We start from the raw sequence: 15,374 nt of genomic DNA on the forward strand, positions 1-15,374 counted from the left end.
GGTAGACAAACTACCAAACTTCTAGGAATACTGGGGATGGGTTTTTGTCCTCTGGTTTATAATTTCCTATCCACTGGGAATGACACATAGGACCGTCTATATAAATTTCAAATTCAAGTAATTTTTCACTGCAGAAAACAAAACCTCATAAAAATGAAAGAATGAACATCTCAGGTTGACTTCAAAGTTTCTCTTTCACTTATATGATCTCAAATTTAATATCTTAAGTGTATTTGCCCTAATTCTAACTTGCTAAAATAACTTTTTATATTATATTACCTGATAGAATTTTAAAATAAATTGGCATAAACTCTTTGCACATGTTCCACTATATTATTAATAGTTGATTCAAACTATGAAAATTTTTAGGTTATTTAAAGAAATCTTTTTTAAAAGTTCTAATTGGAATATAGCTATTTTCCAATTTTGTCCTCCTATACAGAAAAAAAGTATCAATTATACATATCAGTCAGTTCAGTTCAGTTGCTCATTCGAGTTTGACTCTGCAATCCATGGTCTGCAGCAAGCCAGGCTTCCCTGTCCATCATCATTTCCCAGAGCCTGCTTAAACTGTTGGTCATTGACTTAGTGGTGCCATCCGACCATCTCATCCTCTGTCATCCCCTTCTCTTATCTTCAGTCTTTCCCAGCATCAGGATCTTTTTCAGTGAGTCAGTTTTTCGCATCAGGTGACCAGAGCATCAGAGCTTCAGCATCAGTCCTTCCAATGAATATTCAGAACCTATTTCCTTTAGGGTGGAGTGGTGTGTTCTTCTTGCAGTCCAAGAGACTCTCAAGAGTCTTCTCCAACACCACAGTTCAAAAGCATTAATTCTTTGGCACTCAGCTTTCTTCATGGTCCAACTCTCACATCCATACATGACTACTGGAAAAACCATAGCTTTGACTAGATGAACCTCTGTCAGCAAAGTAATGTTTCTGCTTATTAATATGCTGCCTGATTTGGTCATAGCTTTCCTTCCAAGGAGCAAGTGTCTTTTATTTTCATGGCTGTAGTCACCATCTGCAGTGATTTTGGAACTGCCAAAATAAAGTCAGTGCTTTCACTGTTTCTCCTGCCGATTGCCATGAAACGATCTGACTGGTGCCATGATCTTCATTTTGTGAAGGCTGAGTTTTTCAGCTTTTTCACCCTCTTTTTTCAGTTTCATCAAGAGACTCCTCAGTTACTCTTCACTTTCTGCTATAAGGTTGGTGTCATCTGTACATCTGAGATTATGAATATTTCTCCCTGAAATCTTGATTCCAATTAGTGCTTCATCCAACCTGATATGTTGCATGACATACTGTGCATATAAGTTGAATAAGGAGGGTGACAATGTACAGCCTTGACATACTCCTTTCCCAATTTGGAATCAGTCCATTGTCACATGTCCAGTTCTCACTGTTGCTTCTTGACATGCATACAGATGTCTCAGGAGGCAGGTACGGTAGTCTGGTGTTCACACCTCTTGAAGAATTTTCCACAGTTTCTTGTGATCCTCACAATCAAAGACTGTGGGTAGCCAATAAAGATGTAGTTGTTTTTCCAGGACTCTCTTGCTTTTTATGTGACCCAAGGGATGTTGGCAATTTGATCTCTGGTTCCTCTGCCGTTTCTGAATCCAGTTTGAACATCTGGAAGCCCTCAGTTCACGTACTGTTCCAGCCTTGCCAGGAAAATGTTTGAACCTTTATTACTGTTTGAAACGAGGGAAGTTGTGTAGCAGTTTGAGCCTTCCTTGGCGTTGTCTTTCTTTGTGATTGGCATGTGAACTGACCTTTCCCAGCCCTGTGTCCACTGCTGAGTGTTCAACATTTGCTGGCTTATCTAGTGCAGAACTTTAGCATTATCATCTTTTAGGACTTGAAATAGGTCAGCTGGAGTTCCATCACTTCCACTAGTTTTGTTGGTCTTCATGCCTTCTAAGTCCTACTTGACTTTAGATGCCAGGATGTCTGTTACTAGGTGAGTGATCACACCATCGTGGTTATCTTGGTCATTAGATCTTTTTTGTATAGTTCTTCCATGTATACTTGCCAACTTCTCTTAATATCTTCTGCTGCTTTTAGGTCCATCCCGTTTCTGTCCTTTATTGTTCCCATCTTTGTTTGAAATATTCCTGGTACCTCTAATTTTCTTAAAGAGATCTCTAGTTTTTACCGTTCTATTGATTTCCTTCCCATTTAGGTCTCCACAGAGCAATGAGTAGAGTTCCCTCTTTCAGTCATGGTTTTAAAGTATCTCTTATTTAATTTCTTGAAACTAGTACTTTATTAAGTTTATCATATTTGTATTCAGCTTCGTTGACAATGTCTTATGTGTCCTCAGTTTCTGATTAGTTCTCTGTCACTATCATTTATGACTTTTAGATTGAAACATCTAATAGACAATTCTCAGAAACTTGTGTGGCAAGAAGTGGATTTAAGAATTACTAGGCACCTTGGATTTGTGAAAGTGTTTGCTGTCTGCACTGAAGAGGACTAAAAGCAGGAAGTAATCACTAGATTGCCTGTCACCCCTGAATTCAGTGGTGATTGGAGGCTTTTATCTTGTTTCTTCCCCTATAACCTATGTCTTTGCCATAACATTTTGTCCAGCTTCAGTTTGTGGTCTCTCTTTTGAAGGCTACAGGAACCTAGTTAGTCCTCCTTCTGGTCTCTGCACCTTGGTGGATGAAGTTGGTCCCAAGGTTTGTGCCCTTATCCTCTTGATCTGGGCTTTGATTGCTGTTCACCGTGACCAGGGCCTGCTGTGGATATTCAGGGCTGTTTCCCCATTGTTCTGTGGTTGTTACTGCCGTCTCTCTGGTGGTACCTGCTCCCTGTGTGGTGGAATATAGCCCCCAGACCTGAATCTTAGCTGTGATTCTGATCTGTGGTGCGAGGCAGGTGGGACAGGAGCACCGCACATGGAGAAAAGTCGCTGAGTATTACTCCTCTGGCGATGTTCACTCAGGATGTGCTCTGGTTCCTGCTCCCATGCATTCTGCCGGGTCTCATGTGATGTAGTTTAGGCACTACTCTTGGCCCCACCTTAACCATGGGCAGGATGGCACATCACCCTGGGATCTCACAGATGTTGTTTTCACAAGGTCACCAGCATAGATTCAGTGAAGTCAAGTCCTGGGATTGCAGTCAGTGTGGAGCTGGGCCTGCTGTGGTGCTCTGGGGCTGCTCAGGCTCTGTCCTGGCCCAGCCCGCTTCTGTGGGAGCCCACAGAGTTTACAGCAGCTAGAACTGCCCCTGCCTTGACTGAGAGAGCGCTGGTAGGTGATTCAGATGCTCTGTAGGGGCTGAGGTTACATAGCCGGTTGTGGGTGTGAGACCGTGGCTTCTGTTGCTGCAGGGAGAGGTGTCAGCTTTTCTTCTTCATCCCTGGGGCTCAGCTGTGCTTTCAGCTCCATCTGAGCGTGTGGACAACTCACAGGTGTCCTCTTCTGAGCTGCCCCATTGCGCAGGAGTCTGCTGATTGTGGAGGATGTAGATGGGGGAGGCCATGCCTGGGGGCTCAAAAGTCCTACATGGTTGGAGTTCTTCATAGTCCTGGGCGAGCAGGTCCAGCAGAAGGGACAAGGGATGCAATGGGCTTCTTTGGGCATCACTCACTAATGCCCCTCTGCTCTCAGGTGGTTCAGGCTTCCACCACAAGCATCCCCTTTGCAGAGCTCTTCCCACAGCCCCATCGCTTCAGGATGTTTCCTCACAGCCAACCTCAATCCTCTGCCTGGGTCTGCTCTCCGAACCCCACATTTCAGCACCCAGCCCTTGTCTGCAGTGGTGTACATGCCTCTCAGGCTGGGTGGGCAGAGCAGGGTCAGGACCCCGTGTGCAGGTCTCACCGTGTCCTGCTGCCACACGCTGGTTGCCATGTTGTCTCCACAGAGAATGAGGCTTTCCTGTCCAAACTGAATGCCCAACTAGGGGCTTCCCCGAATGTGGAGACTGCGCCTCATTTTCATGTCCCCCCAGGTTGCAGACCCCATCCCACTTCCTCTCCCCTTCCTTTTCCTTCTTCTTTCTATTGTCCTGCCTGGCTCAGCAGGAATCTTTCCTGTTTCTTTAGGTTTCAAGAGGACTCTGCTAGTGTTCAGCTGGACTCTGTGAGAATTGTTTCATTTCTGATTCGTTTGTGGAGACAGAGATGGTCTCCACATCTGCCTAATCCTCTGGCATCTTGATGCTTCCATCTCTATATTTCTCTATTTTAGTTTTAATCTAGCTATGGTCATCAATTTTCTCTAAATGTTTAAAGATATTCACTGAGAATAGCAGAGGAAATTATTTGTTATTTGATATCTTTCAGCCTTGTCTCCACAAGACACCCAGGATTTGATGTCGAAGAATCCAGCATTAGAAGATGTGTTCCCAAAGGCACACCTAGGAATATATCAAATGTTTCACCACAGAAACTTAAATTTAAGGGACGACTGGGAATGTACATGGGTATATGAAAGACAGAGAGGATCTTTATATGGACTTAAAGAAATGGAGACAGTTACACAGATTGCTAACATTACTGGAAAAAGAATTGAGCGACCTGAGTCAAGTTGGGAGAAACACCCACTTCAGTCTTCAACATTTGCCAAGATGTGTAAGTGTTTAAGAAAAGATTTCCATCCTTTTTTGAAACATACATGTTCTCTAAAAGGAAACATGGAAAATCTGGAAGGTAATCTCGTCTCTATTGCAAATATTCATTCAAACAATTCTGAACATAGGCTTCGACTAAACATACATTCAAGCATGTCTGAACACCTACAATTTTACAGTGAGTGGGAAAACTCACAATCTAATCAATTTGAGGGGTCCATGAGCAGGGGTTCATTTTTCTTCCCCCAACAGATATTTTCTCTCCATTCCAAGATGTATAATGTTGATGATACTGGAAGAGATGCAATCCAACCATCATTGTTCAATACATATTGTGATATGTTCAGTACACAACAACTTTCCATGGGCAATGAAATGAGTCAAACCTTTAGTAAGAGCTCCAGCTCCAATAATTACAAGAGTATTTTTGGTGGACTGGGAATGCATTCAAGAAATGAAATTGGATATATAGTTGAAGTGGACTCCAGTCTTAAGAAACATCAGGGAACCGAATCTTCAAACAAGGATTCTAAAAGTAATACATGTAGCAATACTTTTGATCAAATGTCAGGTTTTTCTCTCGTTAAGAGTACTTGTACTGAAGGGAGGACTTGTACTGAATATGGTATGGTTTCTAATCAGTCTTCAGAACTTATTCAACCACAGACTGTTCAGAATTCACAGAAAGAAAACAAGTGTAAGATATGTGGGAAACTGTTTAGTAAATCATGCCATCTAAGTAGACATAAGAAAATTCATACAGGAAGGAAACCTTTCCAATGTACACAATGTAACAAAGTGTTTAAGCAGCGCTCAGTTCTTACTCGGCATCAGCGAATTCACACTGGAGAGAAACCTTATAAGTGTGCGGAATGTGACAAAGCTTTTACTTACAACTCCCATCTTATTGAACACCAGCGAAATCATACTGGAGAGAAGCCTTATAAATGTAAAGAATGTGACAAAGCCTTTAGTCGTCCCTCACTTCTTACTGGACATGAGCGAATTCATTCTGGGGAGAGACCTTATAAATGTAAAGAATGTAACAAAACATTTACTAAGTGCTCAAATCTTACTCGACATCAGCGAAATCATTCTGGGGAGAGACCTTATAAATGTGCAGAATGTGACAAAGCTTTTACTTACAACTCCCATCTTATTGAACACCAGCGAAATCATACTGGAGAGAAGCCTTATAAATGTAAAGAATGTGACAAAGCCTTTAGTCGTCCCTCACTTCTTACTGGACATGAGCGAATTCATTCTGGGGAGAGACCTTATAAATGTAAAGAATGTAACAAAACATTTACTAAGTGCTCAAATCTTACTCGACATCAGCGAATTCATTCTGGGGAGAGACCTTATAAATGTGCAGAATGTGGCAAAGCCTTTACTTACAACTCCCATCTTATTGAACACCAGCGAAATCATACTGGAGAGAAGCCTTATAAATGTAAAGAATGTGACAAAGCCTTTAGTCGTCCCTCACTTCTTACTAGACATGAGCGAATTCATTCTGGGGAGAGACCTTATAAATGTAAGGAATGTAACAAAACATTTACTAAGTGCTCAAATCTTACTCGACATCAGCGAATTCATTCTGGGGAGAGACCTTATAAGTGTAAAGAATGTAACAAAGCCTTTAGTTATCCCTCACTTCTTACTGGACATGAGCGAATTCATTCTGGGGAGAGACCTTATAAATGTTCAGAATGTGGCAAAGCCTTTACTTACAACTCACATCTTATTGAACACCAGCGAAATCACACTGGAGAGAAACCTTATAAATGTACGGAATGTGGCAAAGCCTTTATCTCTTACTCACAGCGAACCCATCATCAGCGAATTCATACTGGAAGGAAGCCTTATAAATGTAAAGAATGTAACAAAGCCTTTTGTCTTCCCTCACATCTTACTCTACATGAGCGAATTCATTCTGGGGAGAGACCTTATAAATGTAAAGAATGTAGCAAAGCATTTATTCAGTGTTCAGATCTTACCCGACATCAGCGAATTCATTCTGGGGAGAGACCTTATAAATGTCAAGAATGTAACAAAGCCTTTATTCGATACTCGCATCTTACTCGACATCAGCGAATTCATACTGGAGAGAAGTCTTATGAATGTAAAGAATGTGACAAAGCCTTTCGTCGTCCCTCACTTCTCACTGGACATGAGCTAATTCATTCTGGGGAGAGACCTTATAAATGTCAAGAATGTAGCAAAGCATTTATTCGTTGTTCAGATCTTACCCGACATCAGGGAATTCATACTGGAGAGAAGTCTTATAAATGTAAAGAATGTAACAAAGCCTTTCATCATTGCTCAGGTCTTACTCGACATCAGCGAAGTCATTCTGGGGAGAGACCTTATAAATGTAAAGAATGTAGCAAAGCCTTTATTCAGTGCTGGCAACTTACTCAACATCAGCGAATTCATTCTGGGGAGAGACCTTATAAATGTCAAGAATGTAACAAAGCCTTTACTCAATACTCACATCTTACTCGACATCAGCAAATTCATCCTGGAGAGAAGTCTTATAAATGCTGAGACTGTAACAAAACCTTTATTGAATGCTCACATCTTACCTGACATTAGGAAATTGATACTGCAGAGAGACCTTATAAATGTAAAGAATGTGACAAAGCCTTTTTTCAGTGCTTGCAACTTACTCAACATGAGCGAATTCATACTGGAGAGAAGCCTTATAAATGTGAAGAATGTGACAAAGGCTTTACTACGAATCCGGCCCTTACTCAACATCACCAAATTCATCCTGGGGATAGATGTTATAAATGTACAGAATGTGGCAAGGCCTTCTTTACGGGTTCTAATCTTACTAAACATCGGTGAATCCATACTAGGGAGAGACTGTATAAATGTACAGAATGTGGCAAAACCTTTAATCGCAGCTCAATTCTTACTACATATTTGTAAGTTCATACTGGAGAGAAACCTTATAAATGTACAGAATTTGGCAAACCCTTAGTCATGGTGGTAATCTCACTAAACATCTGAGAACACACACTGGAAAGAAACCCTAGTAATGGAACAAGTGATGGAAGAGGTTTGCTCTGAACATGCATCAGAAAACACAAGAGTTTATATAAGAAACCTATGGAAGTAATGTAACAAATATGTAGAAAGGTTGTTAAACAAAAGTTAGATCAAAGTAAATATCAGAGATTGCATACTAGAAGGCATTTCATTAGTTGTGTTTTCAGAAGTTTCTCTGAAGGAGAATGACTGTAGGGAGTACTCCATAGTTAAAACACATAGAAAATGGATATATTAGCATGAATCACGAGATGAAGGTTTATGGTTAGAAAGTTACAATTCTTAGCAATGTATGTATGTTTCTTAATAATGACATGATTTGAGATTATTTGAAGTGAATGTAATTCAGCACTCAAATAATCCATACAGTGCTCACCAGAATCCTTGTCTTGGTTTGAATGGATTAATCCACACTCAGCCTAGGGAGTCCGAGGCACTTTACTCAGGGTAACTTATAAAAGCTGAACTGCAAGTACTCCTGTTTTCTCTGACTGATTCCAGCTGTGACCTCTCTCAGAAACTCCTGCCCTAAATCCTCCCCTACAGAGAGGTCTTAGGTGTGGTGAGTGTGAGGCTTTGAGCTCAAGACTCCTGAACATTGGTTTTGGAGAAACATCAGAACAAAATGGGATTTGCTGATGACTCCTTTCATGGCCCCACTGTAAACCTGCAGATTCATAACTTCTTGGAGTGGGGACCTGGGCACCAGGGATTTGTATTCATTGAAATGATTCAGAAAGAATCTTTAGCCAAGAGGTTTCCATCTGGTTTCCCATCAGGATCATGTGACCAGTGACAGGAAATGACCTCACTGATGCCCTTCCAATGGAGTTCTAGTTTGGTCCTGTGGGAGCATCAGTGTGGTGTGTAGGATGTGCTCCAGGGATTCTAAGGGGAGGGCCGGGATAAGGACGTGGCTCCTGGTCCATTTGTGAGAGGTGAGGCCCAGCTTCAGTCCAAGGAGAGGCCGTAGGGTTGGTCTAGCTGGATTTGGACCAGGGAAGTCAGTCAGCTCACACCGTCTGTGTGAGCAGAGTGTTAACAGCTATCTCTGGGGAGAAAACAATCAAGAAATTAGCTCACAGGATAGTCTCCAAGTAGGAACTGATTGTTCCTGAATCTCTCCTGAGACAGAGGGCAGGAGCAGTCATTCTTAGCTTTTCAAGGTCTTTCTGTCTGTAGTGAGAGAGTGATTTCCTAGGCAGGTTGAGAAGAAGCTTGGGGGTCCCCAAGGAAAGAGGGGTCTGGAATTCTCAAAGAAGAAGATAGGACAAACTTTTTTTCTTTCCTCTACATTCCTTAGGATTATATAGCAATAATGTATTCTGCTTGAGGACAGTCTCTGGATTAAACCTTCTGGCTAATCCTGTTATTTTAAAATGTAAATTATAGGAGTAGATCTGGTGAGGTCTTTACAACTTCCAGACATTCTTTGGGTTCATTGGAGAGTATGTAACTCCATTGCTAACACTAGCAAGCAGATACTCTTTCTGTCCCCTTCTGATGTCTATGTCAGAAGCTTTCTCTGTCTCCTTTATACTTTAATAAATGTTTACTACACAGAAAGTCTGAGCAATCAAGCCTTGTCTCTGGCCCCAGATTGAATTCTCCAGAGGCCAAGAACCCCAGCCTCTTTGCATGATTCAGCAACAACCTATCACCTTGGGGGCTCACTGGGGATTCTTCAGGACAAGGGAAGGGTGCTTGGAGCTCTAGTTCTCCTAGCGAACACTTTTTCTGCTGTAGTTTACTAACTCCTTGGTGTGCTTGCGTGAATGAATGAAATGCCCTGCATGAAGCGAGTGAACTGCTCTGCGGTTCTGTGGTGACCTCATAGGGCTGATGGCAGAAACCTGTCGGGGATTTATACCGACCTGCCAATGCCAAGAGGCACCCAGCGTCTCCTTCAGGGACTGACCAGAGACGGGCAAAGCATGTGGACTGAACTCTCCTTTCTCAGTCAAACTTTTGGTCTCTTTGGCCATTTCAGAACTCCTTGGAAATTAGAAGTACTAACCTGCTCTGTCATATCAGAGATTTTCAAGGGCCTTGTGATCTGTACTGGTACTGTGACTTAGATCTCACACTTGGATTGGTAGTCAGGAAGCACCTAGCTGTGATAGGAATCAAAAGATAGGAAGTTAGATGGAGCTCTAGCTACAAGAGCATCTCTGAGGTTAAAGGTCACTCAGATTGGAACTGCAATGGGTTTCTTTTTTCCCTTTGATAACACGGGCTCTTATTGGACCAGAGGAGCCTCGTATACTGGTGAGGGGACGCTTGGAAGTAACATCTCGGTTTTCTGCTCATATCGGTTTTATTGTGGTCAGGAGTATATCAGGGTCGTGCACAGGCACTCAGGTGACCACTGTTTCCCCCAGCGGTTTAGCCTGGGAGGTGTTCCAGAGCTTATTCTGATTGCACCCCTGGTGGCATCAGAGGCAAGCAAGGTTTTAATGGTGAGACACTGGACGTCAGTCAGGGAAGCCATCAGGTCTACCCCTGGTGCATCTCCACCCCGTCTTGGTGGTAGAACAGGAAGGAACAAGTACGGCCCCTGGGTCGGTAAGGGACAGAATAAGTCCGACCAGGGAAGGGAAGCTGTGGTGTAAACACTGTCTACACCCCCATGTAGAGCAGGGAGGGGCGCCTCCGGTAGAAAGATGGTGCTGTTCGCTTTTTTTCTCTCTTACAGATGGGAGCTAATAATTGCAGCCTCACTCCTTTGAACTGTACCCTGAAAAACTGGGATAGATTTGATCCCCAGGGCTTAAAGAAGACACACCTGGTCTTCCTATGTGATACTGCATGGCCGCGGTACCCACTGGAGAGTGGCGAACGGTGGCCGGATGGAGGGTCTCTTAAGTATAATCACTGTTTTACAATTAGATTGGTTCTGTAGAAAACAAGGGAAATGGGTAGAAGTAGCATATGCGTTGCTCTTTTCCCTCTGCAAAATGCCAGACTTATGTTCAAAGGGTATAGATTTGGCTGTGAAACCTTCAGCTCCCTCCTGTCCTCCTACCTTGCTAGATGAGATGGAGGACAGGAGCCAAAGAGGTAAAGAAAAGCAAGTTTCTCCAATCTATCCCTGGGATCATATGCACAGAGCAGCCAGGGAGACCGAGGAACAGCCACACATGAAGAGGCTGCCTCTTCATGAAGAACCCACTGGGAGAAATAATCAGTCTATGAGAGCTAATAAGCCTTTTTCTAATCAAGAAATACAAGAAATCAGGGAGGATCTGGGAGACTATTTAGAGGACCCAGAAAAATATGTTAGAGCTTTTAAAGGTGTTACTCTGTTTTATGACCTTACTTGGAAGGATGTGAGATATATCTTGGGACAAATGCTGACTCCTGACTCAAAAAAGTTTTGGGAAAAGCAGTTGCTTATGGAGATGAATGGCTTGGTAATGAATCAGCAGGGAAGAGGGAGATAACCGCCCTCCCCGCTGGGAATCAGGTGGTCCCAATTACAGAACCAGACTGGAACTACAACACAGCTAAAGGAAGATGGGATCAGAGTCATTTTGTCAGATATATTCTTGAAGGACTCAGGCAGGGGTGTGCTAAACCTTTAAGGCAAAGTTGCTTAGTCGTGTCCATCTCTTTGTGAGCCCATGGAATGTAGCCTACCAGGCTCCTCTGTCCATGGGATTTTCCAGGCAAGAGTCCTGCAGTGGGTTGCCATTTCCTTCTCTAGGGGATCTTCCTGACTCAGGGATTGAACCTGGGTCTTCAGCATTGCAGACAGACACTTTACCATCTGAGCCACCAGGAAGCCCATTAAACTAAGGCTTTAAACTCTGGCAAATTGGCAGACATAGCACAGGAGGAGAAGGAAGTTGCTGGTAAATTCCTAGATAGACGGAGAGAAGCAGATTCCCTGAGATTGATACCAAAAGTGAAGAGGGACAAGTGATCTTAATGGATAGATATCTCACTCAGTCTAGGTACCAGCCATAAGCTATTAAAACCATCATATAGACCAAATCAGTCTTTAGATAATCTGTTCCAACTGGCTCAGACAGTCTATTATGGTAGGGATTATGAGGAAAAGAAAGAAAGACAGAAAAAGACAAAGGAACAGGTGGAAGCCTTCGCAATGGCTATGAAAACCGTTCTTAAACAGCCTGAGAAAGATGCCCAGAGGGACCCAGGTGAAAAGGGATGGAGTTGCTATTACTGTGGAAAGGAGGGGCACCTCAAGCGGGTTTGCCCTCAGGCATCTACGCTGCCCCTGGCTCCATGTCCGGTCTGCAGAGGACCACACTGGAAGAGAGACTGCCCCCAGAGGCGCAGGTCTCAGGGGTCGGACTCTCAAGACAATCAGGACTGAAGGTGCCCAGGGGTCGCCACACAAGCTCCCCTCCTAATTACACCTGAGGAACCCCGGGTATTAATAACTCTGGGAGGCCATTCCTCAATTTCCTTTTAGATCCTGGGGCAAATTTCTCTGTGCTTTCTGAAGTCCCTGGCCCACTATCTTCCCAATCCGCTTCTGTAATGGCACTGTCTGGACAAGCCAAAGGATGGACCAGATAATCTTTGTGAGCCTACTTCTGCTGACTCTAAAAATCCTGAGTCTGCCATTTGATCCTCAAGACTGCCTTCCTGTCCTGGGCCCATTCCTACGCTGAATTCCACAATCAGTCTAACTGCTGGGTCTGTGGAGTGCTCCCCTCTTCATCAGTGGAAAGCCTCCCATGGTGGACATCCCCACTTCAAGGAAAAGACTCTTCAAGTCTGCCAGTTCCGTCAAAAATAATCACATGTGATGCCTCATCTTAAACTGTTAGATGTCATATCTAACAACCTTAAGCTGGACTGATGTAACTATAGACATAAAGTGACTTTTCATTTTGATTTTAACTTGGTTTAATGACTGTTTTGCCTGTAACTGTATAATGGGATTTTCTAACCGTCTAAAAGCTTTTAGTTTAAAAATGGTTCTCTAAGCTCCTATCAGTCCACAGCCTCCTCTAACTATGACTTGGGGCCCCTGAATCAGAGACCCTCAATACGAGGGTTAGGAGAATAGGTTTTCCCAACAATTTGGGGACCCCGCCCCTTAACAGCAGAGGTAGTTATGGAATGAAAACAACACCCCTTTCCCTTGGCAACACAATTCTCCTAAAAGAAAAGGGGGGAATGAGAGAGTCAATTCCTAGGTAGGCTGATAAGAAGTCCAGGGGTCCCCAAGGAGAGAGAGGTCTGGAATGCTCAAGGAGGAAGAAAGGATAAACTTTTTACTTTTTTCTCTCTACATTCCTTAGGATTGTATAATAATAAAGAATCATGCCTGAAGACAGTCTCTGGATTAAACCTACTGGCTAATCCTGGTATCTTAAAATGTAAATTATAGGAGTAGATCTGGTGAGATCTTTACAACCTCCAGACATTTTCTCAAAACTCAGCGTAACATCCCCAGAGAAGACAGAACAGGAGGAACAAGAAGCGGAAACATCAGCTTCTCAGGTAAATGCCCTATCCTGGGGTCTCTGGCTGTATCTGCTTTTCCTCCTGAAATGCCCAAATGAGAATATGCAAGCCTTTAGTTCTCTGCTCCTAATTTATTTGTTATCAACTTATTTCCCCCCATTTCCCCTTATTATAGCGAAGACCTGCTCCTTACACTACTTTCTTTTGTCCCAGAGCCTTTTCTCCATTGTCTGCATCCTCGCTTTCCATGGAGCATGATAAATTCTCAACATGGATCAGCGACTCTGAACTGCTCAAAATATTCTTTTTTTTTCTTTTTTTAATCAAAATATTTTTTTTGTGAGAGATCAGCATAGGGAGTCACTCTTATCCTCACGCCCACTCGGATGTGGTTTGGTGTTGGGATTTTAAGGACGTTGGGAAATGCAGTGATGACTTAGCACCTGGATGCAATTTAGATATTTAAAACCGAGTTTGAAAATGCCATTAGACATGGAAACAATTCTCTTCTGTCCATGGGATTTTCCAGGTAAGAATTCTGCATTGGGTTGCCATTTTCTCGTCCCGGGGATTCTCTCAACCATGAGACTGAAGCCGCATCTCCTGCGTTGGCAGGCAGATTCTTTACCACTGAGCCAGCTGGGAAGCCCAGTGACTCAACTCAGTGGTCCAGTTTTTCAGAAAATATTCAGAAATAAAAAGAAACCTGGAAGATATTGTCCTTTGCATTGCTAAGACTTATTTGTTAAATGCATTGTGAGAATACTAAACAGGGGAAGTATAGGTGAAATTAAATTTGCATAAAATTAACATTTTAAAATATTAGATTCAAGTTATAATTTCCTTGTTAATTCCAGAATGCCCAGGCAGTGATAGTGCATCTTTCATGTGATTCATTTACACCATGACATCTGGTGTAATGATGAAATGATGTCCACTGTTTCTGTTGACGTCTCTCTGACATCGTGAGGCTAAGAAGTTCATAATTCTTTCCTCTCTCTTTAAAGGAGATTGTAGAAGCAAGGAACAAGGAATGTGTGGAAATGCTCATAGTTAATGGAGAAACTCCTCCATCTTGGTTTCTCTTTGCTTCCTAGAGTGAACACTCATTGTGTGGATAATAGAGACTGGGTGTTTGGGGTAGGCATATTGATCATCCAAGCCCACGTGTGATGTTTCCAGAACACTCCATGCTCAAATCACAGACACAGTCTTTTTACCATAGTTTTGTATTTTTTCAAAATTTTTACAACAATCATAATGGTGCTAATCTGTTTTCCACTGTGTTGAAAGATAAAGCTCAACACAAATGATACAGTTTTTCCAGAAGGAAAAGCTTCAGAACCAGGAGTCCTAATTTATCTTATGCTGCTGTGTATGTTTCCATCCTAAATGTACCTAAAATGTACAAAGAATATCATCCACAAGTAGATGTATATATATTAACCTTTTAAAAATAATCTTGATTTTATTGACATGAATAGCTTTAATATTCTTAGTAAGTATAATCTCATTTTAATGTATCCCTGTGTGCAGAAAAATGTTTATTTGATTGATCTTTTTTCTTCTTTTGGTTTTCTCCCAAGTTATATAAAGTTCTTTTGAAAAATACATGGAATTATTTGTTTGTCTCAGTTGTGTCTTAGTTGTCGCAGGCAGAAACTTAGAGCCTTGTGGTAGATTTTGTTGACACTGGACAACTTTGGCTGTGGGGTGTGGGATCTATTTCTCTAAGCAGGTATTGAACCCATCCCCCTGCCTTGGGAGCTGAGAGTCAGTCATGGGCTGTCAAGGAATGTTTCACAGGAGCTGAGAGTCAGTCATGGGCTGTCAGGGAATGTTTCGCAGGAGCTGAGAGTCAGTCATGGGCTGTCAGGGAATGTTTCACAGGAGCTGAGAGTCAGTCATGGGCTGTCAGGGAATGTTTCACAGGAGCTGAGAGTCAGTCATGGGCTGTCAGGGGATATTTTGCAGGAGCAGAGAGTCAGTCATGGGCTGTCAGGGAATGTTTCACAGGAGCTGAGAGTCAGTCATGGGCTGTCAGGGGATGTTTCACAGGAGCCGAGAGTCAGTCATGGGCTGTCAGGGGATATTTTGCAGGAGCTGAGAGTCAGTCATGGGCTGTCAGGGAGTGTTTCACAGGAGGATTCTTGTGTGCTGTTTCCTGTGTCTCTTGAGCCCTCCGTTCCTTATCAATTCCTGACAGGACTGTCAGTTCCAAGCCACTCCCAGGACTGAAATCATAGAGATGGGATGCTTGCATAGGATTTCCTTCATTA

The 15,374-nt window shown here is 42.8% G+C and overlaps 1 protein-coding gene across 1 annotated transcript in view; it reads left to right on the plus strand.

Moving 5' to 3' along the window:
- LOC136161703 (zinc finger protein 420-like) overlaps positions 1-7,446 on the plus strand; it is a 56,181-nt gene extending 48,735 nt beyond the window's left edge. Inside the window, exons 4-5 of the mRNA XM_065926728.1 lie at positions 5,357-7,127; positions 7,380-7,446. Of these exons, the coding sequence (XP_065782800.1) occupies positions 5,357-7,127; positions 7,380-7,446 (1,838 nt within the window). The remainder of the gene's footprint in view (positions 1-5,356; positions 7,128-7,379) is intronic.
- Positions 7,447-15,374: the final 7,928 nt, after the last annotated feature.

The sequence above is a fragment of the Muntiacus reevesi genome, chromosome 2 (genome assembly GCF_963930625.1).
Source record: "Muntiacus reevesi chromosome 2, mMunRee1.1, whole genome shotgun sequence".
Taxonomy (NCBI): Eukaryota; Metazoa; Chordata; class Mammalia; order Artiodactyla; family Cervidae; genus Muntiacus; species Muntiacus reevesi.